Source organism: Saccopteryx leptura, chromosome 2 (genome assembly GCF_036850995.1).
Source record: "Saccopteryx leptura isolate mSacLep1 chromosome 2, mSacLep1_pri_phased_curated, whole genome shotgun sequence".
NCBI classification, from domain to species: Eukaryota; Metazoa; Chordata; class Mammalia; order Chiroptera; family Emballonuridae; genus Saccopteryx; species Saccopteryx leptura.
Genome location: NC_089504.1, coordinates 154968558 through 154995989, shown reverse-complemented (window position 1 = coordinate 154995989; position 27432 = coordinate 154968558). Strand labels below are relative to the sequence as shown.

At 39.6% G+C, this 27432-nt stretch overlaps 1 protein-coding gene across 1 annotated transcript in view; it reads right to left on the bottom strand.

The window, feature by feature from the left end:
• Positions 1–23012, bottom strand: part of TRHDE (thyrotropin releasing hormone degrading enzyme) — a 458543-nt gene extending 435531 nt beyond the window's left edge. Inside the window, exons 1-2 of the mRNA XM_066365808.1 lie at positions 21094–23012; positions 5436–5709 (exon numbers count right to left, since the gene is read on the bottom strand). Coding sequence (XP_066221905.1) covers positions 5436–5709; positions 21094–22004 — 1185 coding nt within the window. The 5' untranslated portion in view covers positions 22005–23012. The remainder of the gene's footprint in view (positions 1–5435; positions 5710–21093) is intronic.
• Between the last annotated feature and the right edge of the window lie 4420 nt (positions 23013–27432).

Below are 27432 nucleotides of genomic sequence, written 5' to 3'. Positions count from 1 at the left end.
TTTAAGATGGAAACTACACAGATTACACATTTTAATATACACACATGTTTTAAATGTGTATACATAGTACCATTACTACAACCCTGAGCATCAGAAATGTTCATCATATGGAAGTGTGTGTGTGTACTTTCCTGGGTATAAGTACACGTGTATGCATATACACTACCATGGTATATTTTGTATATTCTTCCCATGATAATCAGGCCACAAAATAAACATAAAATTATACTTGGGGCACTTGTTATAGTTTTTTTACCCAGCATCCCTTCTCTATAAAATCCTCTTTTTTGCCACACACTCCCATCTACAAGGTGAAGCAGAAGATGCCATGTTCCTATTACGTGACTCCACACATGTATTCTCTAGCCCCAGTGACCAAAGGTGATCATGTGACTCAATCAAGAGCAAGACACTCCCTATATGTTTGAGGCTTTATGAAGGTTCCTTTTCTTCTTGAGGCCTTCATTGTAATATGGAAAGCTTGGAAACGTTTGGCAGCAATATTCCACCATGTGAATCAAACAACAGAGGAAGCCTGTCTTCAGTGAAAGAAATTCAAGCAGAAAAAGCACTGATAGGACCTGAAGTCAGAGTCCATGTTTCTCACAGTGCTCCAAGCCCCAGGTCCACCACTGCCCTGAGATCCTTTAAGGTTCTCCAATATCTTTCTAATAAATTTCCCTTTTTGCTGAAGCTCAAATTAAGACTTTGTAACTTGATAATATAAAGAATTCTGACTGATAAAATTATATATAGCCAGTTGTAACAGTGCCGCTTGTACAACCAAGAGATTGGCCAAGGCAAATTAAAACCCACATTGGTTGTGATAGCCAATTCAGAATACACAGTGAATATGGAGGATAGAAACTAGAGATCTGTTATTAACTTAAATCTTAAAGTCACTCTTTTTTATTTAGAAATTAAATTTAATGGGGTGACACTGACCAATTATTCAATAGAATGCATAAGTTTCAGGTGAACATCTCTGTAGCATTTGGACCGTTTATTGCTTTGCGTGCCCATCACCCAAAGTCAAATCACTTTTGTCACCATTTATTTGTCCTTCCTTCCCCCCTCCTCCTGCTACTACTACACATTTATCTATGTCTGTGAATCTCAGTTTTATATCCCCCTATGTATGAAATCATTTGGTTCTTAGCTTTTCTGATTTACTTATTTTATAATACTTAATATAATGTTCTGAAGGTCCATCCATGTTGTTGTAAATGGCAATAAACCATCATTTCTTATGGCTGAGTAGTATAAAGTCACTCTTGACTCTTTATTCATTTGTTTCCCCATGTTCACTTTTTCGTATGTTTTATCTCTCGCCAAGTACTACCAAGTCTTCCTTTAAAATGCCTTTCATACCTATACTATACTATTAATTTAAATTATAACTACTTTAGTCCAGAGTGTCTTAGCTAAATGGACGTCCTTTTTCAGACTCTTCATGTCCACACATTGTACATGTATTTCTCAGACAGATTATAAAAGTTATACATATCATGTCTCCAGCTTTTAATTTTCAGTGGCTCTTATTGTTAGCTGGACAAAATCTTAAAATGGTAAACAGTGTCTGCTAGGACCAGGAGTCTCAGTTGACATTGCAGATGGCCACCATACACATTAGGAAGATGGTCCAGGTATTCTGGTCTCTAGGCGTCATCACCCCAATCATCAAGTCTCCCAGCTGAGGTTCCTGATATCACAGAGAAGAGATAATGTCCCCGCTGTGCCTTTCCAAATTCCTGACCCACTGAAACTTTAAGCATATTAAATGGTTGTTTTATGGTACCAAATTCTAGAGCAGTTTCTTATGCCATGATGGTAACTAGAACAATATTATAAAGGGAGAAATCATACTTCGGTGTTCAAACAAGAAAACCAGGCTTTAAAAAAAGATTAAATAATTGCAGTCATAGAGAAGCAAAACAAAAACTTTTAAAACAAATTAATCTGATTCTAAAATCCATGCTTATAGCCATAAAGCCACACTATTTCCCAGTGATATTTCTATCTTTGTCTTTTCTTACTAATATTTGCCCTGAGGAGGATTATGTGCCCACATTTACGTGCTTCTCTAAGACCAAACCATCACTCAGGGCTGTATTAAATCTTATCTCCTCCTTAAAGCATGTACTTAGATTCCAACCCTTAGCAAGTTCTCCCTCTTCAAAACTATCTTTAACTTATTTTCTACAACTTTCATTTGACAATTAGCGAGTGCTAGTAACACTAATTCACAGTTAGTGAATTCACTGCTTTTCCAATGCACATTCCTTGGCTACCCTCTTGAATTAGGCCCCTACATATTTTCAACAAGGGTTGAATATCCAACTGTCTACAGAATGAAAGCAGGTAATACACAATAGTGAAGTGGACTAGATGCAGAAGTACAAAAGTAGTATTGAGTGAGTTACACTGGGAAGCAAATGCCCATGTCAGTGGGCCAGCCACCATTCAGCTTCAGCATACATCTCTCACCACCTGACATATGATACATTTATTGGTTTATTGCCACTCTCCTCACGAAAATGTAAGTTTCTTGAAAGTAGAAAACTTTTGCTTTGTTCACTGCTATATCACCCTGAGTCTAGAATAATACCTGACACTCAGTCAATAAATATCTGTTGAAGAAATATATTAATAAACAAATTCTTTGAAGCAGTAATGCAGGCCAGTGATCTTCCAATTTTTCAAGAAAAGCCAGAAATAAATAATTTTATATGCAATCTTTCAATTTCTATATGTTGTCAACTAATTATAAAAATGTTAAGCCATGTTAAGGATGGGTAAACAAAACACATCTACAGACTTACATTCCATCTGAAAGCTGCATTTGCAATCTCTGTACTACAGGGATCTTAGATTTTTTTAAATCTTTCTAATTACTTAGGCTAGTGCCTTGCACAGTATAGATAACTTGATAAGCAAATGATGATGCTGCTTCAAATATGCACACTTGAGACACTGCTACAATTCAGCTGTATGTTATTAAGATGTTACTCAAGTTGCTCACTCATGTCCTGAAGGAAACTCCTTCAGCTCCTCATCCAAAAAGACCACCTGGACTTCACACACCCTTCCCACTTCCAAGATTTTAAAACTAAACTTCTACTCCTTCCAGCTGTTAAGAGTTGAGAAAAGTCATTCCCATGTGCTCCTATTAATAAAGAGGAAAAGCAGTGGAAAGAAAATAGATTCAATTTCCAAGAAGTGACAGAAAAAGAGAACCAGGTTTTAAAACGTATTTCCACAGTTGATAAGTAAGGGCTTCCAATGGCAATTTTGTTTTCCTTTTTATGCTTCTTAGTATTTTTAGATTATACAATCTAAAATTTTATTTCAGTTGACCTTTCAATGTTCTCTAGTAGCATGTTTTATCTTTCCAACATAAAAATTATTAAGTAGGAATTTTAAAATGTTTACTAATTGCTTGAATTCTTAACTCTAATACAAAGTAACATCTAAATAATTAGAGCATGTCTGGGTCACTTAAACATGGGTCACTTAGCAACAAGCATAATTATGAAAGGCTGAGAATACTTTTAAGAAAACATACTTGGAAAACACCTTTCCTTTGTACCCTATGCTGCTAGCTGACCCCAGGCCAGTCAATCTTCATCTTTTGAAGATGGAAAAGGAAATGAGATGTCTTGGTGTACCTCTTCTGTGTACTGTCCGGTGTGCATAGCCTTCAAACATCCAGGCATCACAAACATCAGAGGAATTCAACATATCAAATGAGTATAAGTCCAAAGAGTAAAATGCCATCCAGTCCTTTATAGCCAGCATTTAGGATGTAATTTTAGTGATCATGTAGATACATTCACTATATGCAGTCCTTCAATAATGGTATGAATTTTGTATGCATGCAGAGTTGATTTTTTAAAATAGGCTCCACAATGATTTATATTGAAAGAAACAGTGGGCAAATTTGATTTAGTCATATCTATATTTTAAATTTTAGGTTATTATAGAGCTACGAACTTCCTAGAGAATAAGAATATAGATTGCTATTCACTTCTTTCGTTACTTTCAAGCAACACTAAATATGATGCCCTTTGGATAGGGAGAATCACTACCTAATTTTATTATAGACACACAAGTGAACTGATGAAACAGAGCTCCTGGGGCACACAGTGGAAAAGCTTAAAATTTGAAGTCAGACCAACAGATATTTGACTTGCAGCTCTACCAATTACTTACTTTGTGACCCTGAGAAAGTTACTTAATATTTTTAAGCCTCAATTTACTCTTTTGGAAAAATGGAATCATAATACCTCCCTTTACAACTGACATGAAAATTAAATTAAATGCATATTTATTGTGTAAGCCATTAACGGAAGAGGAAGTTGTTAACTCTGCATGGCTGACCTAGCCTCACTAATGCAATGAAATAGCATGCAGAAAGTACCTACAACATTATAGTCACAGAAGGTAACTGTCATAGAGAGCCCAAATGATTCTCGTTATAAATTTAATGCAGACAGTAATTCTCCAGGCTGACTATATACTACACTTCCTTATGAACGTATTTTACACAAGAGTTATAGGCCAAAAGAAATACTGTACAGAAATTTTAACACATTGGCAGAAGAATATATGTACAAAAGAAATGTTCACTGGATCTTTGTTATTAATCACCAAAAATCAGAAAAATTAAAATATTCATCTATAGAAAGATGACAAATTTTATGTATTCATTCAACCATTACATTCAGATAAACCACAAAAACTTATTTTTAAGCAAAAATGAAACAAAAATACTGGTAAGTTGTAGAATAATATCTATAATATAAAATCATATATATGAAATTTTAAACCATGATGTATGTTGTAGATGGATATTTAATAATTATATAATAATATATATGGAAGTGGAAAACACCAAATTCAGGAGAGTGATATCACTAAGGAAAAGGGCGAGGCATGAGATCAGCAGGGGCACACAGAAAGCTTCAACTCTATCCAACATGTTTACTTTTTCAAAAATTAATTAGACTGAAGCAAAGATGGTAAAATGTTTCGATTCTGTAGAGCTGGCCAGTAGGTATATGGAGTATATTATGTTATTCTCTACATTTTCTGTATATTTAAAATGTTTCACAATAAAAAGAAGAAGCTTTCCCAGTTATACAAACAGAAACAGGCAATTTCCCAAAGCAAACAACAGCTGTTCCAGAGAGATGCAGAAGATAAAGAGGGACCAGATGACAAGGGTTGGAGGTGATTACAGGAATAAGAAGTCTGGGTATAAAAGAGACATTCCTCTCTGACTCATTGAAACCTGGAAGATAATTTTTCTCTCAGGAACAAATTAAGCTATATAAATGTGAAGAAGATAGGGATAATGCATTGCTAATCCAGAAATCAGATTACTTTATAGAGCATACACATTCCAAAAACATCATTAAGTTTAAAATACTTACTACAACCCCACTCTTGGTGATAGTTTCTCTGTATGTGAAGTTGCAAATAGCCCAGGCTAAATAGTATGTGGACATGAGAGGGGTCTGTGAAAAGTGATCCGTAACCCATCCATCTTCCTCAAACACAGAAGTCTCCACTGGCATATTGGATAAAGACAAATAGGTGGCTTGATGCTTGATGCTGATTTTAAAGGTAGCCTTGTAGATGGGCTCGTCAAAACAAGGAAATGCCTTCCTGGCATGTGTCGGTGAAAACTGAGTAACACCAAGGAATCTGGAAAAAGAAAATGACATTCCCAATTACATTTATGGCTTTGAGTTATGACTGCTTTACATGCTTCTGATGATAACATACATTTGCCAAATTACAAGATAATTTTTCTTTTCTGACCCAAACTTAAGTTCATGAATAGCATAAAAGCACAATACACATACATTTCCTCGATAATAAAAGTGCTTCAGGGGAGTTTTTTTCTCAAATAAATTCTCTAAACCCAGAGCAGTGCCTGTTAGACAATAACGTTGTAGTCTACACAAAAACAACCCATTGGCATCACACTAGCAAACATTGGAAAATAATAATTCTCTTTTTTGGCATGCCTCAATTTCCTCCCTGATGCTGTCCATCATTTAAAGTCAGTGAAACTAAAATCCAGAAATGGTCAACATATACATATAGGACATAGACTGTCACTGGGAAACATCTGTGCCTTCAGATTTCACCAAGACATGACTTGCTTCTGTTAAGAAAAAGGACTTTGCCTGACCAGGCAGTGGCATAGTGGATAGAGCATCAACCCGGGACTCAGAGGACACAGGTTCAAAACCCCTAGGTCACCAGCTTGAGCATGGGCTCATTCTGCTTGAGCGCAGGGTTGCTGGTTTGAGCCCAAAAGTCGCTGTCTTGAAGCCCAAGGTTTCTGGCTTGAGCAAGGGGTCACTGGTTCAGCTGGAGCCCCCCAGTCAAAGCAAATATGAGAAAGTGATCTATGAACAACTAAGATGCCACAACAAAAACCGGATCCTTCTCATCTCTTTCCCTTTCTGTCTGTCCCTCTCTCTGTCTCTCTCACTAGAAAAAAGAGAAAAAAAAAGACTTTGAAACCTGACAGAACTTGGTCTACATTTTGGCTCTACAACATTCTTAGCCATAAAATTCTGTACAATTACTAAATTTCCCTAAGGTGTAGTTATTCATTGCTTAAAGGAAAATAATCAAGCTTAACTCAAAAAGAAAGCTTTTATAAAGCTTAGGGAGGAAAAAAAGAGACTGTAAAGCACCTATCACAGTGAATAGATGAACAGCACCCAGCAGGCAGCGAATAAATAGCAGCCAGTCAGAAAATGGCAGCCACTGATTCACAATATCCTCAGCCTTTCTTAGAGTGCTGTAACATATGTTTGCATAGAGTAATCCAGACACCATTGGTTTTTACTACTCATAATATATATTATATTATGACATGCTAATATAATAAACATCTGTAAAATAAACCTGTCAATGTATGTATATATACATATATATTTGTCTATAAGCATATTTAATGTCCTTCAGTTTTCAGCTCAGGATGCAAAGTTGCTTATTGAATCTCTGACTAGAAGTGACTTCTACTTTTTTCACAGTTCAGGGTTACAAATGAAAACGCTCATATTAAGTACTTTAAGAAGGACAGTCTTCCAACTTAAAAAAAAGAAGCCATTATTTATGAAAGTATACATTAAAAAAAGTTAATTAAACATTTTTTAATACTAGTCACAAAACTTGACACAAGGCAAGTCCATATCAGACTGTTTGTAAAACATTACTGGGTTCTAAAATCATTTCTTTCAAAAGCTGTTTCCCCCTTAAGAAATTCTGCCGCCTCTCCGCTTTCTATCATCCTAGGTCTATATGGTTAATCTAACATGGCACACTTGCCTACTGAGCCCGAACCCAGCCTCGGAATTACTCTCAGCACAGCACTTCAGGCAACTACGACTAATCAATAGGGGTTGATGTGTGTATTGAATCTTATTGGCTATCCTTGACTCAAACCATGAAGTGTAAATGTTTAGATCATTTTAAAATTCTGAAGCTTACATTAATCATTAAGGGCCTAACTTCTTGAAGCTTAGTTTTGAAATAGAGAAAAATAAGACATTTTTGAGATTAATAGTATACTGACTCTCAAAGAGAGGGTTTTTAAGAGTCATCTCGGAAACAGTACTGGGGTGATACACACCAGGATTGGCTAAATCACCTAACTGCCAGAGCCAAATTTTACATGAGTATAAGGAAAACAATAATGTTTTCTAAGACTTCTTTACAAAACTGTCAAGATGATAAAATAAAATAATATATGAAAAAGAAGTGTTAACCATAAATCTTCAGACAAATATAAGGTTAAAGTTGGAAACAGTCTCAGAAACAAATTGTCTAACTCTCATAAATTTCTAAAATGAGCCCTGGCCAGATGCTCAGTGGGTTAGAGCACCATCCCAAAGTTCAGAGGTTGCCAGTTTGATCTCCAATCAGGGCACATACAGGAACAGCTCAATGTTCTTCTCTCTCTCTCTCTCTCTCCCTCTCTCTCTTACTGAAATCAATAAATAAAAATATATTTCTAAAATGAATAAGTAGTTCCAGTAGGTTTAAGTGATTTTTCCAAGTTACACAGGAAATTAGTGCAAAGTTGGGTCTAGAACTCACATTTTCTGTGCCTGAGTAAAAGGTAATTATATTTCAAAAACAGTAAAATTAGGCCCTGGATGGTTGGATCAGTGGTATGGCATCAGCCCATTTGGTGGGTGTTCTGGGTTCGATTCTGGTCAGGGTACACAGGAAAAGCAACTGTCTGCTCCTCCACCTCTCCTCCACCCCATTCTCTCTTTCTCTCTCTCTTTCTATCTCTTCCGCTCCCACAGTCATGGATCAACTGGTTGGAGCACATTGGCCCCAGGCTCTGAGGAGGGCTGCATGGAGCCTCCATCTCAGGTATAAAAAATAGCTAAGTTGCAAGAATGGACCCAGATGGGCAGAGTATCAGCCCTAGCCAGGGGTTGCCGGGTGGATCCCAGCTGGGGCATATGCAGAAGTCTGTCTCCTTATCTCCACTCCTCTCCCTTTGAAAAGAAAAAAAAAGCTGTAAAATTAATCTTTAGCCATAATTTATAAATAATGTTTTAATTCAACTTGGTAATAAAAGTTCTTTCCAAATTTGCCAGAAATGTAGTAATATTTTCCTAATTAGTTTTACTGATAATCATATAATTTTTGCTTGATTAAATGTCAGTACCTTTTATTTAAAATGCACTCATTTACAATTTTCTTATCACATACTTTTTTGTCTCATACAATGTTCTTAAGTTTCCTCTTTCAATATTACATTGGGGAACAAAATTTTTGTTGTATCCACAAAAACACTTGTTCTTACCTAATTCGAGGGTGCTGATCTCAAATCTGACATTAGTTTTCTCTGTAAGCCACAATTTTTTTTTGCAATTAAAGATTTTAGGTTTTCATCTTATTGTAAAATTTTCAACATTTAGTTTAACATAAAGAAGTAGAATGTTTTCTTGGGCTTCATCTTTGTGAAAATATAATCATTTATATAATGCAATAAATACACTAAAAGATATGACTGCATCAGAATTGTCTACAATTTCATAATAGAACATATTAAAACACTTATTTTAATCATAAAATTTGCACAAAACTTATTTAAATTCTATTCAGGCAAAAATTTGCGTTTGTAGCTCTTGCATTTGTGTACTTGTTGAGGACAATCTCCTTTGATGCTCCAGCAGTAGTCTGCTCATCACTAACAGCTTCAAAATTTGGGGGAAACTTATCAAGATGACTGTTCAGGAAGTTAATTTTAATGCTCACATTACAACCAATGTTGCGGAAAGCCAACAGCATCCTTTGAACCAAAAGTTTATAGTTTTCTGCTTTTTTTTTGTTGCCAAGAAAGTTCTTTGTAACTGCCACAAAAGACTGCCATGATGCTTTCTCCTCCTTATTCATCTTCCTGGCAAATCCTTTGTCACGTATGAGGGTTGGAATTTGAGGTCCATTGAATACACCTGCTTTTATCTTCTCAAAAGACAAGGCAGGAAAAGCAGAAATAATATGTTGAAAGCATTCACTTTCTCTATTCAAAGCCTGAAAAAACTGCTCCATTAAGTCAAGTTTGATGTGAAGTGGGGGAAAAATGATGCTGTCTTGATTAACTACAGGTTCATTCACAATATTTTGCATCCCTACTTCCAGAGCTTCACGTTTCGGCCACTCCTGTGTCCAGTGTTTCTCCCGAGCTCAGCGCTCACACAAACACAGAAAGCAAGGATACTTCGTGAAACCTCTCTGTTGTCTTAGCAGGAAATTTGCCATTTTAAGATCCACACAAATGATCCAGTTATGCTCCTCATACTTCAGAAAGTTGAGGAGAATATTTATGTCATTCCTTCTAAATCATTCAATTCAGGTTGGCTAAACTGCTGAGGGGTTAATGACTGCTTGGCATCAGAAGAAGACCCTTCAGGTTCTACAACCATTTCCTCATGCATCTTATCAAAATAAACTTGATCACTTCTTTTATCCTTAGAAGAAATAAAACCATTGAAAACTGGAACTGGAGTGTCTCAGAGTGTGGGATAGGTTGTATTGCTGAAGGACTATTAAGATATGTGATCATATGCCATTTTTTTCTGGCCAGTGCTCTTTGTATGGATCAGACAGAAATAACAGTCACTGCTGTGGTCCTTAGGTTCATGCCAAACCAAGGGAATACCAAAAGGCATTCCTTTGCATTTTCCTTTTGTCCAGTCACAAAGCATTTCCTCACAATTATAACACACAATTATAAGGAGCCAAATTCTTGTCTTGATTGCCAAGGGGAACTTGAAAATAAGCAATATATGCATGTGTCACAAATGATGAAATATTTAACCTTTGACGTTGAAGTGTGTAACAGCCACATATATAATAGAAGGTGTCAGGACTATTCTTACATTTACACTTACTCAAAGAAGCCATGATTCAATCTTAAAATAAAATAAGAGGGTGTTTTTATCGGATAATAAATTTTTATATTTAAAAACAACTACAAGCCCTGGCCGGTTGGCTCAGTGGTAGAGCGTAGGCCTGGCGTGCAGGAGTCCCAGGTTCGATTCCCAGCCAGGACACACAGGAGAAGTGCCCATCTGCTTCTCCACCCCTCCCCCTCTCCTTGCTCTCTGTCTCTCTCTTCCCCTCCCGCAGCCAAGGCTCCATTGGAGCAATGTTGGCCCGGGCGCTGAGGATGGCTCCATGGCCTCTGCCTCAGGTGCTAGAATGGCTCTGGTTGCAACAGAGCAATGCCCCAGATGGGCAGAGCATCGCCCCCTGATGGGCATGCCGGGTGGATCTCGGTCGGGCACATGTAGGAGTCTGTCTGACTGCCTCCCCGTTTCCAACTTCAGAAAGATACAAAAAGACAAAACAAAACAAACAAACAAACAAACAAAAAACTACAATTATGTAGAAGTGATGTTTGTAAAACATTAATTGCCTTGTGGTTATGTTCAATCCAAGAGTCGTTGCCCTTTAATTCCAATTTAAAAACCAATGCATGGCATTAACTGTAACAAAAATAAATTAAAATTGCATAAAAACTAAAGCATGCACCAACAAATGGATTTCAGATTTGGAATCAGCAATGCAGAAATATATAGAAACAGTTCTAAAACCTCATGCAACTGAAAATGAAAAAAAAAATTGTTCCCCAGTGTTATTAATTAAAATGTGCACTGAGTTTTCTATTTCTCTGCTGAGGCTACTTAGAAGATATCTATGAGATTTTATGTGAAAAAATGTGTTCCCTTTTAACTGTAAAGTATCTGAGAACTCTAATTTCAGTCATTGAACAACTAGATATTGTCTGCTATATGTGAGCTCTTCATTATTAGGTAAATGGTAGGACTTTTTAAAAAGATATAATCATTTTGCCCTTAAGTTCTTTGCAATCTAATTGAAAAAACTATCTGTATTTATATATTCCAATAATAATAATACCAGGGGAAAAATTCTACAAGAGTTCAATAGAGTGTTGCAATTAGAATGTATTAGCCATTATGTAAAAGTACAAAGGTGTCTTTGGATTAAGTAATTAATGGATAGGAATTTATTAGATATAGAAATTCTAAATACCTTTGGGCTAATGAGAAATTAATAAACAAAATATTTATGAAAAAGAATCACATTGTGCAGTCTTTCTTTGCCTTACAAAGAAAGCTATTTAGTAAAGCAAGCAATGTAAATAACTGATTATAAGGGTTGAAGGAGCTGTAGAAATCATTTAGTGACTTTTTCTGCAATTAATATTCTTAATGAATTCATACATACAGTATATATCTATACACAGAGGTCCAATGTATATGCTGATAATGTCTAAATGAGAAAATACCAATTTCACAGTCTGGCACCTAAGGACGATTAGAATTGAATTTCAATTCAGTATTTAGGAATCAAGAAAGTCCCCTGGTAAAGAAGAGCAGAGCAGCAGGGCTAGATTACATGTAAGGTCTTTCTAAGCTTGAGGTTCTATAACTAACAAACATTAGAAATAAAATATACCTTGAATTTGATGAGGCTTTAAAAAATGTTAATTACACTACCACTAAGTAGCTTCTTACTGTAAGTTTTATAATGCATGTGCCTCTCTTAATCGTTTTTGAGTGTTTAATACTGAGGAGAAAAAGAAGTATCTTGTCTTCCTTCCCTCAAGGAATTTATACTCTAAACAAAAGAAATTAAATATATAACTCAACAGGTATCATACAAAGAGCCATGACAAAGAAGGCAAATGTATGAAGAAATTACATTCTCCTTCAACAGGCTTTTCAGTCTCAGCATAACCACATTTTAGGTTTATTATATTCATTGTCTGGGGCTGTCGTGCACTGTAGGATGTTTAACAGCAACATCGCTGGCCTGTACCACTGGGTGCCAGTAGCTCCGCCTCTCCTTCTCAGTTGTAAAACCAAAGGGTCTCTCCTTCTCAGTTGTAAAACAAGACATTGCATATGGACTCTGGGGGACAAAACTGACCCAGCTGGGCCCTATCAGCCTTAAGAACTAAAGGAAGGCTTTATGGAGAAGGAAACTAAGAATTGGTCTTGAGGCTTGAGTAGCATTTCAAGGGTCAGAGACATTGGAGAAGTCAGCAAGTTAACTACGGGTAGCACAGAAATAAGCCCTTAAACAAGTTTTGACTCTCATATTTAGTGCCCTGTCTGCTCTCTTACAGATTCTGGTTTTATCAGATCTCAGTATTGCCAGTCCACCTCTAACACCTCTCAGCCTTGATACTCTCCTTTCCAAAAAAAAAGGTCTAATTTCAAGTTCAACTTCAGTGCCCAGCAGTATCTGTTGGGTTTCAAAAATATAATTTTGTCTTTGCTGCATATATTTTAGGGTTGTCTTCAGTTGGTGGAAGTAAGGCTTCTTTTCTGTTGTCATTAAAAACATCAAAGAGGGATCTAGGGAAAGTGATTTGGAGTAGAAAATAATGAGTTTGGATTTGAGTAAATTTGAGGTGAGTTTGAGGTGGTAGGTAGGTAGCAGGACATCAGGTAGTAGAAATACAAAAAAACTTAAAAAATAGAGAACATTAATGTATCATATGAACATGAAATACATGTGTAAATACAAAAGAAATAAAATAAAACAGCAGGAGGCAGAAGTTAATGGTGACAAGTGTTTTGTGGTCTGTTTTTCTCGTTTCCTTAAACAAAATCATTTTCATCTTTTAATAAATCCCTCTATTACCATTTTAAAAATTCCACTTCCAAAAGTGACATCCTGGAATTATCATTCCAAGAATGTCACTTTAATATAAGTAGATAAATATGACCAATATACTCATATTCTGATTCACTTCTAACTCAAATAATTACATAGTTTCTTAACTACTTGTTTATTTGACATTTTGGTTGAGCTAAGGAGAGCTCAAAGCTCTATGTTGCCTCTGAAGGATATAGAGAATTGATTTCTTCTTATTTCAGCGGAAGTTCACTAGGCAAGCTGCTTGTGTCAAGTCATTATGATAAGATTCAGCAGAAGTAATGCATTAATGTTGGCTGATATTGCCAACAAATTACAGTATGTGATACAAAACAATTTCTGTTCCAATATTCGCAGTTTGCCTTTTCATGAAGTTAAAATATTTGGGGAAACAAACATTTGCCTACACTGTAAATATTAAAAATTAACTCATGACTTTTCACTGTGGAACCCATCAAAATCAAGAGAACCTCACAAATTGCATGGTGTATGTATTTCAGAGGTTTCCATTTTGGCCACTTCTGTACATGATACACATATAGCACAATGAAAAAAATGATCTTTGAACTTGCTTCTATTGAAACTGCAAATTGCCTAGCATTGTCATCATTTAAGATTGGTAATAAAAACTCCCAAGATCTAAAGAAAAGTTCTGATGGACCATCTCATCTAGTTACTAGTTAACTATTCAACTGTTTGCAGTCAAAATAGGCTCAGTTACAAGGTCATGGAAGTTTACATATGTCCCATTTAAACTTAAGACTGTTAATCAAAATGCAAATTATTACTCGATGACAAAACATTTTAAGTGAAAAAGCGTGTTGTTTAGACTGTGTGTTTTTATGTACTTCAATGAGTCATTAAACCTCTGCCATTTCAGAAGAGAAGTACTCTTGCTGAATATTCAGTGCTATAAGCAAGCGTGTACTCTGTTTTTTTAAATAACCATTTTAGTAAACTAAAAACATAATGCAATAATGACAGCAATATGCATGTAGGAAGTGGTGTATGTGTGAATAATCGTGTTATAAAAACAGAGCATAATATTCATAATTGTTTTCCTATTTTTGCACTAAATATTCTTATCAAAAAATGAATACTGAGTATTTGATCACCATTGATGAAGAGTACTATGAATACATAACACTATTGTCCTGGGCCATCATGTTAGGTTTTCATAAGAATAAATAAACCAGTGTCTGAGGTTCATTTGTTTAATATTGGAAAGAAGCAAAGCCTTATGTAAGGAGTATAAAGTACTGCTACTGTCAGAATGCAAATAAAGTCTTGAAAACAATATCAAATGACTGATGTGCCTTTCCCTTGGTGCTTGAGATTTTTCTGTCTGATGAACTGGCTTCCGGTGACAAGGGAAGCACTTTCCTGGCCCTTCAGTCACTGGTTTCTGCTATTCTCACTGCTGATAGAGAGCAGAGCCATAATCAGAGTTGTGCGTTCCTCTTGTTTCCCACATTCTTCCTGTTTCCTCAGCCCTCTCCACCTCTCAGTGTCTGAACCAAGCATGGGATTTGTCTAGTTGTGAAATACCACAGCCGTTCTCTTCACTCTCTTCTTCACCCTGAAGGAATTCTATTTCTTCTTCTCCCTGTCTTTTGAACTCAGCTTAGGTGACATAACAAGCAGCAGTGGAAGAAATGTCTCAGTGACCATTTCCCCACTGTCCACTAGAAAGGGGAACCCCAAGGCAGTACATTGTCTCTAAATGACCCTGTACCAGCCCAAATAGTAGCTCTGCAGCCATGGAATAATGTAATATTAATATCCACAAAAATGACTACCAATTGTCAGACCCTGTTCTAAATGCTTTATATCTTTAACTCACGCAATCCTCACAATAACCCTAAAAAATAGGTTATCATTATCACCATTTTCCAGATGAACACACCAAACCCAGAACAATTAGGAGACTTGGTCAAGGTTATAGAGCTTATTGGTGGCAGAGTCAGAACATGAATGCAGGCAGTCTGGTTCCAGAGTCCCTGAACACCCTAAATATTCAATACACACCCACTTTTCCAACTAGCAATACAACCAAAAGTGGCTTCAACATGTTTTTAAATGAAAGAAAACATAACCAACAGCAGTAATTTTAAAACTCTATACTTTGTTCCTCCTCTGATTTTTTTTTTAGGAAAGATCTCAATAATTAAATTAAAATTTCACCCTAAAAGTCAACATAAGCTTGCCCTGGGAGGAATGAGTTAACCCCTCTCTACACTGCTGGTGCCAGAGCCCCTCAAAGCCTGGGCCGCTCAGGCATTAAAAGATGGGAAGGGGGGGCACGGGACCTGGAGTAGATGTGCAGGAGCCTGAAACCCTTCACCCCAACCCAATTCAGCCCCACCAACCTTGCCAATCTGATTCCGACCTCACAGCCCAGCCACCCCATCTAGCTGTGCCTGTGAGTCATTTCACACAGTCCTGGAAACTGAGAAAGGCAGGGAGTATTTTCCATTTTTATATTCTCCCAAAGTCTATGTAGTAAAATTCGGTTGCATAAAGCATCCACTCTCTAGCGGCAAAAAGCGGGATTGCATGGGACTTTGAAAAATTCTGGAGAGACCCAGTCACTACTGTAAATCTGAAAGGATGTGAGGGACACACAAAAAGTTGAAAGAACAACAACACTGAGAATGACGGTGATGATTACGATTGGCGACTGGGAGGATGAGGATGAATATGCAGTGACGAAGTAGTGCACTTCCTTATAGACTAAAACATTTATGTATTAAATGTAAACTCTTTCTTCCTCACTCTTCATATATCATTATTTGAAGTCATGCTTAAATAGTGAGTCTTATTCTTGCAATCATATCAATCAAATGTCACCATCCTCCAGCAAACCTAAACTGTTGCCAATACCATTGTCTCAAGCCCATCCACATACACAGAGGCAAGTTAAGGTTTAAGGAAATAAACGTGTTGTGCAGGCCAAAGAAATACAGGGAAACCAGTCACAGGGCCACCTTTGCTCAAAAGAGATTCAGAGCAAATAGGCCCTGTTTGGAGTTGCTTTGAATAAATAATAGCATGGGCAAACTAATTTCACTCTTCTAGAGAAACTGTATACTTTATTACTATCCAGGTTGATCAAATCAAATGGCACCATAGAAAAAACATGGCAAGACAAACACTAATTATATGGATTTTCCTCCTTGGTTTAGTCATTAAATCATTAAAGCTTTTTAAAATGTATATATATTATTTTCTAGATTTGGGTTAGTGGTGGCATTTTGAATGGTTACCAAAATCCAGCAGCATTGGACTCAGTTTGGTCATATGATTACATGTGCCTGACAGGAAAACAATGAGCGAAATACATTAAGGAATCATACAAAAAACGTTTTCACTCACAGAAACAAACGATTTTCACTGATTTTTCAGTTCCGAGCCTTCTATAGAGGAGCATAAAGCTATACACACCAACTTGTTCATGTAAAGCTATCTCCTCACCAGAATGACTGAGAGAAACAAAGTTTGTTTCAATATAAAAGAAATGTGTGCTTTTCTTACTTTTTATTAAATATCATGATTATTAATTCATTCAAGAGAAAGGACAAGGTATCATATCACGTACAGGAATACCACAAAAGATCAAATGCTTACCCATAAAATTTTCTGTGCTCTCCACAAGATTTTTGCAAAAGCATTTTTTGCAATTCTTTTTGAGAACTGAAATGTTATTTTCCTATTTTACTTGGAGATCATGGTTTCTTTCTAAATAATCCTTGATAGAAAAAGACATTTTTATTCTGTCTTCTGGCACTGTGGTATGTTATAGACCCAATCAAAGTTTCTCAAGGAAAAACAGTTTCCCTTTTGAAAGTGAATAAAATGTTCATTTACTCTGGGTAAATCTTCTCTTTCAATCCGACCATCTGGATCTAAATTAAGGTACCCAACTTTGAACATGGGTACGCTCACCATCTGGCTACCCCAAAGCGGCAATTACTTCAGGTAAATGAACATTTTACCTAACTCTCAGCAAGTATATTCTACTAGAGACTAGTATGGCATAAATACACACCCTTTTTATCTGTCTTCTATACACCCACTTGTGGAAAAAGTGACTGTGTTCTGCTTAATGGAGATAATTTGCTGCTGTGTGCAAACATTTCAAATTGAATAGAATTTATTTACTTGCAATATTCAACAAGTGATGAATTTTCCCTTTAGCCAGATGACCAGCAGAAAGTAGAGGATTTGCCTCAAGTAGAGGAACTTTATGTTTAGGTTCTCAACTCAGTGGGCAGCTTGCCTTTCGTCCCTTCTTCGCTGCAATATCAAAACTAGGAAAGGGAAGTCTTTCCTGTAGAACAAAACCAGGCTCCCTGCAGCATCTCACGGGAGATGAAATCTTTTGGGGCTTGAAGGTGATATCTAATTTTCCTGCCCTCATCCAAATTGTTTCCCTCAGACCTCTGAGTGAGGAGGTGAGTTGAAGAATCAGATTGATTAGGATATTGAGTTGATTTCACATAGGCTAAGGACACTGAATTGTAGTATTACTCTTTATTTTTTTTGTAGTATTACTCTTTTAAATATTTCAAGTTGCTGCCTGACCTGTGGTGGCGCAGTGGATAAAGCGTCGACCTGGAAATGCTGAGGTCGCCGGTTCGAAACCCTGGGCTTGCCTGGTCAAGGCACATATGGGAGGTGATGCTTCCAGCTCCTCCCCCCCTTCTCTCTCTCTGTCTCTCCTCTCTGTCTCTCCCTCTCCTCTCTAAAATGAATAAATAAAAAATTTAAATAAAAAAAAATATTTCAAGTTGCTCAAAATGACTATGTATTGGCAATTTAAATATTTTTTTAATTTAGAAATTATCTGATAATTAAATTGACAAAAATTATGACTAACTAAAGACCAAGTACTCAATCATTTATCAAACAAAAATTCTGAGTTTGTATCATTGTCCTTTTGAAAGTGTGCTTTAAAATGTTGATTTACAATGCATTTTTGGGACGAACACATCACCAATAAAAGTCCAACCCTGGCTGTGTTCCTGATATTGGTATGTATAAAAATGCTCCAAGTTGCTATAGTAATAATAACCCCTCAAAAAAGGTTAATATACATGACGTTGACATAATTGTGAAATAGTTTATTTGATTTCTTTTGCTTTATCAATGCCAGTTATCAACATCCAAGAAATTTTCATATTCACCATGGTACTCAAAGGAATAAAAGAGAAAGAGAGAGAGAGAGAACAATACTTTCTCTAAGATGCTGTTTGGAAATAAAACTATGCTGGGATCGCCAGAAACACAGTATTCTATATTTCTATGGGGATAAAGAGTTAGCCACATATGTACCAGGTTCAACTTTCAACCAAGTTATTTACATCTTTAGAGAAAACTGTAGAAGAGACTTTGAATACAAATATGCACCAGGGGTACAAGAAATCATTTTGGAGTCAAGCAGAAACATCTGGTCTTTTCTAAGAGTCCTCTTAATTTGAAAATGCTGACCAAAACAAGCTCAGTTCCACCAAATATATTTTGGCATGGCTCAAAAAACAGCATTTATTGAAAGAATTTATTTCACCACAGACGTATCAGTAATGATATGCAGTTCCTACTATTCGCATTTGATATAACAAGCTTGTTTCTAAACGTATCATGCAAATTTATCTTTTATGTCTTTTGATATGATCAGGGGTTTAAAAAAATGCTTTTAATCTGTATTCTTTAGAATATGTTGGAGGAAATGGTGAAAGGAGGTTTAAATTGTCCACATCTGATCTTAGGAGAATGAATAATTTATGCATTCACTTATAGATTTTAACTATCATACAACTACTAAAGCATTGGGTAACTTATTTATATGAGGTTACTTTATAGTACCCTATAAATAATAAAACACTTGTGTTCTCCCATAACACACTGAAATTTTCCTAGCCTCTTATACAATAACTTCTGAGAGTTTCCAAACAACAAGAGCCCTGGCCCAGGGATCAGAACACCAAAGTTCAAGTGCCAGCTCTCTACTGACAAGCCTGCTGACCTCAGGCAACCTGGGCTGCTCAGAGCCCCAGCATTCTGCAGTTGTGAGAAAAACTTGAGAAGAGAGGAGGCTTTGCCAGTGACATCGTTACTAATTTCCAACTTGCCTTTACTTCTAAGTTGTCAATATCATTTCTGTTCAATTTGGTAGTTCGTCAGCCTTTTAGTCATTTAGTTAATGAGTTGTTTTCAAAGCAATGGGTTAGGGCAAAAAGCAAAAACTTTTTTATTCATTCAACAATATGTTTTAGGGCTCACTACCACCAGACACTCATAATAGCTAACTAGCATTTATGGTGGATACTCAAAATAGCAGATATACGGTTAAGTGATTTTCAATGCATTAGCCCATGGATACTCAAAACAATATTATCAGGATAGTATCATTATCATCATCCCCAAATAAAAAAAATAAAAATATGGGCTCTGGGGCCAAACTGCCTAGGTTTAAATCCCTGCTTTGTAGGCTCACTATGTACAAGTTATTGACTTCTCTGTGCCTTCATTTGCCCATCTGTTAAACAGGGAAGATTGGTAGCACCTACTCCACAGTTTCTTGTAAGACTGAGTTAATACATTGCTCAGTAAGCACTAGAGGTAGGCATTGTCAAGAATTGGTGACAGATTAATCAGCTTGCTAAAGCTCTCACTAGCATTAGAGGTTCAGCTGAGATTTGAACTCAATTCTGTTGGACTCCCAAGTCTGAGCTCTAAACAAGTGGTGAAAAGACCCACAGCATCTCAAGAAGAAGCAGAAGAGGAGGAGGAGGAGGAGGAGGAGGAGGAGGAGGAGGAGGAGGAGGAGGAAGAAGAAGAAGAAGAAGAAGAAGAAGAAGAAGAAGAAGAAGAAGAAGAAGAAGAAGAAGAAGAAGAAGAAGAAGAGGAGGAGGAAGAAGAAAAGGAAGGGAGGGAGGGAGGGAGGGAGGGAGGGAGGGAGGGAGGGAGGAAGGAAGGAAGGAAGGAAGGAAGGAAGGAAGGAAGGAAGGAAGGAAGGAAGGAAGGAAGGAAGGAAGGAAAAAGAGGAGGAGGAGGAGTACTGCTCAAATCTAAAAATCATCAAGGCACTCGCTAACAAGGCATTTCAGATTGACCGCTAGCTTCCCCTCCTTTCACCAATGGAATCATTTCCAGATTCAGTAACTCAGGACAGACCACGGTAATCACTCTGCGTTAAGAGAGAGCTGGCAGCACCTGCCAGGACATACTCGCCAGCCCCACCCCATAGTCAGTCACTGGATGGGCTCTTAGTACTCTAGATCTCAACTTCCAGTTTTGGAAAACTTTATGCAGCTAAGGCCCATCCTCTGTCCTGTGTCTACCTGATAGCAGGCGAGGTGGACATTTGGGGGTTGGGTTGGGAGTTGTCCTGCCCTACCCTACGCTGACAACTTCCCGGGCAGAGCAGCTGCCCTGGCCTTTTGTCGCTAATGTATTTTCCCTCGACAGTAACTTAGCAGGCTTTTGATGTCACTCTGTCATCGCTCAGATTACACACTACCCTTCAGAGAGAGAGAGAGCCATGCGTCCAACTAACTAAGGAACTTGGACGGGGGGGGGGGGGGGGGGGGGGTTGAGGGGATCCGGACTAGAAGAGAGAGTAGCATTCAGCGTTCGCCACTGGTGAGTGAATCTGTGGAGCTGTCAACAGTGAAAGCCCAGGCAGGAGACCCTGAGGGTTCTAGATGATGGTCTTTCACTACCTTTGCTTCCTTCCCCCACCCCTCGCTTCCTGAGCATCGGACGCCTGTAGGGCCCCTGAGGTCGCCAGCTGCCGGCGGTTAGAGCAACCTGGCGGGGTGGGGTAGTGCCGGACACCGCCTCCCTCCGTACCTTCTCTCCCCATGGAGCACGTAGGAACTGCGGAAGAAGCCCAAAAGCTCGTTTTCGATTAGGGCGTTATAGATGATCTTCAGGTTGTAATTCCTCTGCGCGTCCAGGGTTCTATTCAACACCACCACCAAGACCTGGGTTTGCGGGTAGAGGAAAAAGCCAGCCACCGGGACAGCCCCGGCCACCCGGTCTTCGGCCACCTGCACCTTCTCCACCGCCACCCGGGAGGCATGCAGCACGACGTAGCGGGTGGCGTTCCGGCACGCGATCTCCACGTTGACCTCCCCGGAGAAGGTGAAGTTCTCCATGAAAGCGGTGAGCATCAGATTGTAGTGTAACGGCTTGAGATGGCCGGACAGGCGCAGCTGCGTCCAAGGCTGCCACTGCTCCTGGCTCTCCTCCGACGGCGGCTGGGCGGATGGAGCCCCAGGGGTAGCCTCCCCACCTGCCTCGGGCTGCGAGGAGTCCCCGCTGGCGTGGGGGTTGCGCGGCGCAGAGCCCGGAAGGCTCCCGTTGCCGCCGCGCGGTGGGTAGCCGGCGGGGCCGCCGTCTGCTCCCGGCGCCGCGCTTGCCCCACACTCGTCGAAGCGCAAGCTAAGTAGCACTGCGAGCATAGTGACGGCGAGCAACGCCACGATGGACACGGCGAAGGCCAGTACAAGCCGCCTATGCACCGTGATGTGGCGCTCGGTGGTGCGGGGTCGCACCCCCACCGAGTCCGCCCACTGGTCCGAAAGCCCCCTGCCGCCGGTCCGGAGCGCGCTGTCGTTCTCCCCCATCGTGGCCGCGAAGGGTGAGCGGCTCTTCTCAGCCCCCTCCTCCTCCTCCTTCTTCTTCTTCTTCCTCTTCTTTTTCTTCTTCTTCTTTTTCTTCTCCTCCTCCTGCTCCCCCCGTTCGCCGTCCAGGGCCATCACACTGCCTCCTCCTCTTCCCCCGCCCCCTCCGGCACCCCCCGCGGGCGGGCCACGTGGGCCACCGCCGGAGCGGGCATCCGAGAGCGCGCGCGGGCAGAGGGTGCGACGCTGCCTGGGACCCTGGGGATGCTGGTCGAGGCGCTTTTAAGACGGACTCTAGCCGCAGGCGACAGCAACCTCGGCGACCCCCATCAGCCCCGCCTCTCTCCTGACACCCGCGGCCCAGGCGCGGGGCTGCGAGCTCCGGGACGTACGCAACTTGGAAAGCGTCTCTTTCGCCCCAACGCGCGCTACTTCTCCGGCGGCCGCCTGGGCACTTGCTGCCCGCACCCCTGTGCGCCTGCGGCTCCTGGCTTGCCCTCTCCTGCGCCGAGCTTTCGCCTGGCTTTCTGCGGGAACCTTCCAATAGGTCCTCGGCTGGAAAGGACGGGGAGCGGTGGAGAGGGAAGTTAGGGCTTCCGCTTTCTCTCCCCAACCCAGCGGCAGCGTTCAGTCCTCTGGGTGGGATATCTGGCGGCAGCAGTGGCGGCAGCAGCAACGGAAGCGCCGGAGCCGTGTACCCCGCAGCCGGGAACGAGAGGATGGCCGGGGACGAAGAGACTGGGGTGAAACAGCCGGGTGAAGTCCCAGGGCCGCAGAGCTGCGCCGGGAATCTGTCCTGGAAAAGCCTTCTCCTCCACCCGGTACACTTTAAGCAGCAGTGGCGGCAAGCGGCGAGAGGTTACAGACTGGACAGCGTGCCTCCCTCTTTCCGATGTTGCTCTGACCTCCAGAGATGACAAGTGAGCAAGAAGTGTCGGGCCGGACCATCCCCTTCAGGTAGATAAAGCTCCGGGTTTGCTCTGTATCCCCGTGGGGAGAGCCGGAGTGCGTGTGTGTGAGTGCGTGTGCATGTGTGTGTTCGTGTGTGCGTGTGCACAGGCTCCAGGTCTAGATTGCCAACGCTACCCTGGCTGCATTCAGGGACCGAAACTCCCAGAGAAAGGCAAAGGAAAGAGCGAGAGAGCGCAAGAAAGCAGGCAAAGCGGGAGGAAGGGAGGGGAACAGCAGAGAGGCTGAAGCAGGCACAGAGAGATTAGAGAGCTTTTCTCCTCTGTGTCACACTAGACACCCACAGCCACAGAGGGGGTTGCTGAGCCGCCTGCGAGAAGTACATTGTAAATCTTAAGCGCAACAAGCCCCGCAGTCACCCCTCTTGCCGACTCCTTAGCCTCACCGCGCCTCCCCGCCTCCCTGGAGGGATCATTGAAGCCTCAGGCTATTAACACCAAGAGCAAAGGAAGATCCTGCTGCGGAGACTTGTCTGTGTCAGATTTCACATCAAGCTCACTAGAGCATTTGGAGGATTGTATGGAAATTGAAATAAATTCTTCAAAACCTGACTACATAAATTACACAGTCTGATGTGTCCAGGTGTGCAGTACTAGAAGAAGGATTAGCAATGAATTATTAGAATCATCCAGAACTAAAAGCTAAAGATACTTCTCTCCATTGAATGATTTCTATTTTTAGATTGAGGAAATTATTAAAATATAATGCCTTCAGTGTAACATTCAGGAACAAATACCTGAGGCTGGGAAAAGCTGGGAAGCCAAGGCCCATTACTTTAGACTTACTAGAATAGTGAATGCATATACTCCAGGACTGGTCAGTTTTTTTCACTTCAACTAGGCACAGCTCCTTTTTTTTTTTTTTTTTTTTCTGTTTCTAGTCTTATCGTGAGAGTTGTTTAAACTCTTTCAGAATAGTTATCAAAAGAAAGTGTTTGCTGGCAGCAGGAGCATCAAAACAGGTCCATAGACCATTGGCTAGTTATGGACTCTTGTCTAAGTTTAGAGAAGTTGTAAATTACAGTGCAGAGAATGCAGGAGTATATGGTCTATCCAACCCTTAGACTTTCTGTGGAGAACCTTAATTGGAACAATATTCAGAAAAGAGACATCCCAAATGTAACATCTAAGAGGCAGCAGTCTCTGGTTTTTTATAAAACAAAGTGTGATGGGCTTCAGAGTAAAAAAAAAAACAAAACAAAACGTGAAACAGAATAAAAAGAGAAAGAAGTAATTCCTTTTTCCATTTCTTTTACATCTTCAAATCCTGAAGGGATTTTAAAAATCGCACTCACAAGTATTTTTCTTGCAAAACGGAATGTTTAATGCTACTGGCTTTGGAGTCCTGAATGTGTACAATTAAAATATTGTATTTGGCTTTAAAAGCATAACCAGAGAAGAGACTCCATACATATCATCTTTAGCAGGACACTACTGAAAACACAGCCCTGCTCAATAAAGCTCTTTTCCATTTATCCCCACATGGGAAACATTCCCATTGACATACATTCTAAGTGTCCATTTGAAGCATTTTAAAATGATGATGAGAAGAAGAGCCAGGGTGGGGTGTTTTTTTGTTTTTTTTTTAAGCATGTTGTATGTGGGCTGTTAGCAACAGATCAAGGGAAATGCCACATTCTGTTCAAGTTACTTTTATCTGCTCTGTTTTTAAATCTCTATGCTACTGCTGTCCATATGTATCTGGCTGTATGCATTTTAAGGTTTGAGGAACTGGGATTTATTAGGTTTAGTTTTGTTTTTTCACAGAATCAGGAAATATAGTAAAAGCAGGCAAAAGGAGCTATCTGACTCTTTGCAGGTCACCAAATGCTCTGACCTCAAGGTATGAATCTGGCATTCAGGATTATTTATCTAGTCCTTGGATTCAGCTCATTTGGTTTTGTTTATTTGTTTGTTTGTTTCTTTGTTTTTATTCAGTGAGAGGAGGGGAGACAGAGAGAAAGATTCCAATATGTGCTCCGCCCAAGATTCACCAGGCAAGACCACTAGAGAGCAATGCTCTGCCCATCTGAGGCCTTGCTCTGTTGCTAAGCAACTGAAACTATTTTGGTGCCTGGGGCGAAGGCCATGGAGCCATCCTCAGCCACCTGGGCCCAACTCACTTGAGTCAGTCATGACTGCAGGAGAGGAAGAGAGAGAGAGAGAGAGAAGTGAGAGGAAGAGGGTTGAAGTACCAGATGGGCACTTCTCCTGTGTGCCCTGACCAGGAATCAAACCCGTGACATCACATGCCCGGCCAATGCTCCACCACTGAGCCAGCCAGCCAGGGCCAGGATTCAACTCATTTGGATTACTAGAGGAATCTGGAACCACCTCAGAAGTCTGAGAACCACAATCTAAATTAAGAACTTACCTACTAAGCAATATTTAAGATCTTTCTCTAAAATGATATTAATAGTCAAGAAAAGATTCAAAGAAGGCTTTTCCTGGTTTTCTTTGTGTTTTATTTATGTACTTTTGAATTACTATAAGGCAACTCTCAAATATTTCAGAGTTAAAGACTATATTTACCAATTAGTAAATTCTCTATTGACTGTGATTAAATTAGTGGTTGGGCTATCTTTGAGATCCAAACAGAATGGACCTAAGCTTATTAACACAAAGTGGACATAATTTATTAAAACACAAATTCCCCTAAAATATATCTTTATCCAGTAAACTCAATATCAAGGTCAAGTGAGTAAAATTTTTTTCTTTCATATCGATGTTACAAAAGAGTCCTAGTGAGTTTTTCATTTTTTTTTAATTTCTGAAAGTATATAGCACCCTTCCCTTGAGAAATAAGCACTTTGGTAAAATAATATTTTAATTTATTTTTTTAGAGAATGCTCATTCTATCCTCGAACAAAAAAAGCAAAATTTTAGTTTGTGCACCTAACAAAAATATTAAAGCAATGATTTACTAATATTCCTATGAAGAAGTTGCCTTCAGTGTTATAGATAACTAAATTTGAGATAGTTTTGACTTTGCAAATACTAGAGTCCATGTAGTGGAATAAGACTTTATTTCAAAGTACCTGTTGCTTCTCTCAGAAACACATTTATTATTGGGAGAATTTCATGATTTATTTAGTTAATAAATGTCTTTAAAACTATTTTTTTGTGGTCATGTTTAATTTAGGGGCTTGTAAAAGTGAAAACAGTTTGAATGTTTACTATATGTAAGGCCAAACGGAAGTGATTTTTGAATTAAATCTACACCTTAGCCCTGTATATAATCAAAATGAACTACCTTCAGTGAATGAGCTGACTTTGGAGTCTTTAATCTTTGACTGTTCACAGTTGAACTGTGTTTTTTCTTCTTTTCACACTAGTCTGTTTATAGAGGCACACTTAAGTGCTCTTATATACTCAGTCCCTCACAGTGTGATTAGCACACCACATCAGAAGCAGCTTGGTTCAGGAAAAAGAATTAAGTATGACCCACCCTCATCTCCCTACATTATCTTAACCTAGTAATTTAGACTTAGTTCTTGGTGTGTTGAGTAGAGAGGAGTTAGATGAGGTATCCTCAGAACTCTCTTCCAGTCCTCAAATTTTATGAAAGAAGTTTCAAAGCTAATTCACTAATCCCTTTATGCTCTCAAGGGATTTTTTTAAATTAATCTTCTTCATTGAAAAGCAAAATTTCAATTAAAATTTCTAAGTTTCATGAGTAAAGAAACTTTATAAAACTGCACTGTACTGGCAAAAGCATGGGGTGTGGGGAGACAACCCCTGCTACTCTGGCAGTGAAAATAGGACTGATTTATTTGGTGAGAGGGACATGTTCCTGAAGACCACACACAGCTGAAGGCCAATGCTCATGATGAACAGCAGAATCAGTTTACCTGCTAAGGTGGTGCCGCCATGTGGCAATAATAAAACAGTACTTTGAAATCTAAGATTGTAATAATTTGATGAAATTTTTAATTTGGGGAAACTCACATTGTTGCAGATAATGTTTTTCTACTGCATAATTTCAGAGTTTCATATCATTTGCCAAAGCATCTGTCAACATGTTTGCTAGGCTTCAGGTAAGAAACACCCTTCTAAGCCCTGGCCGGTTGGCTCAGTGGTAGAGCATCGGCCTGGCGTGCGGAAGTCCCGGGTTCGATTCTCGGCCAGGGCACACAGGAGAAGCGCCCATCTGCTTCTCCACCCCTCCCCCTCTTCTTCCTCTCTGTCTCTCTCTTCCCCTCCCGCAGCCGAGGCTCCACTGGAGCAAAGATGGCCCTGGCGCTGGGGATGGCTCCTCGGCCTCTGCCCCAGGCACTGGAGTGGCTCTGGTCGCAACAGAGCGACGCCCCAGAGGGGCAGAGCATCGCCCCCTGGTGGACAGAGCGTCGCCCCCTGGTAGGAGTGCGGGGTGGATCCCAGTCAGGCGCATGCGGGAGTCTGTCTGACTGTCTCTCCCCGTTTCCGGCTTCAGAAAAAATACAGAAAAAAAAAAGAAAAAAAGAAACACCCTTCTAGATAAACCATTCTTCAAGCTCTTAAAGATGCAAAGAAAACTGTCTCAAGTCAGCCATCATTGAAACAGTACAATTTCATGGTGTCTATGGTTTGCCAGCTACAGTTAACACCTCCATTTA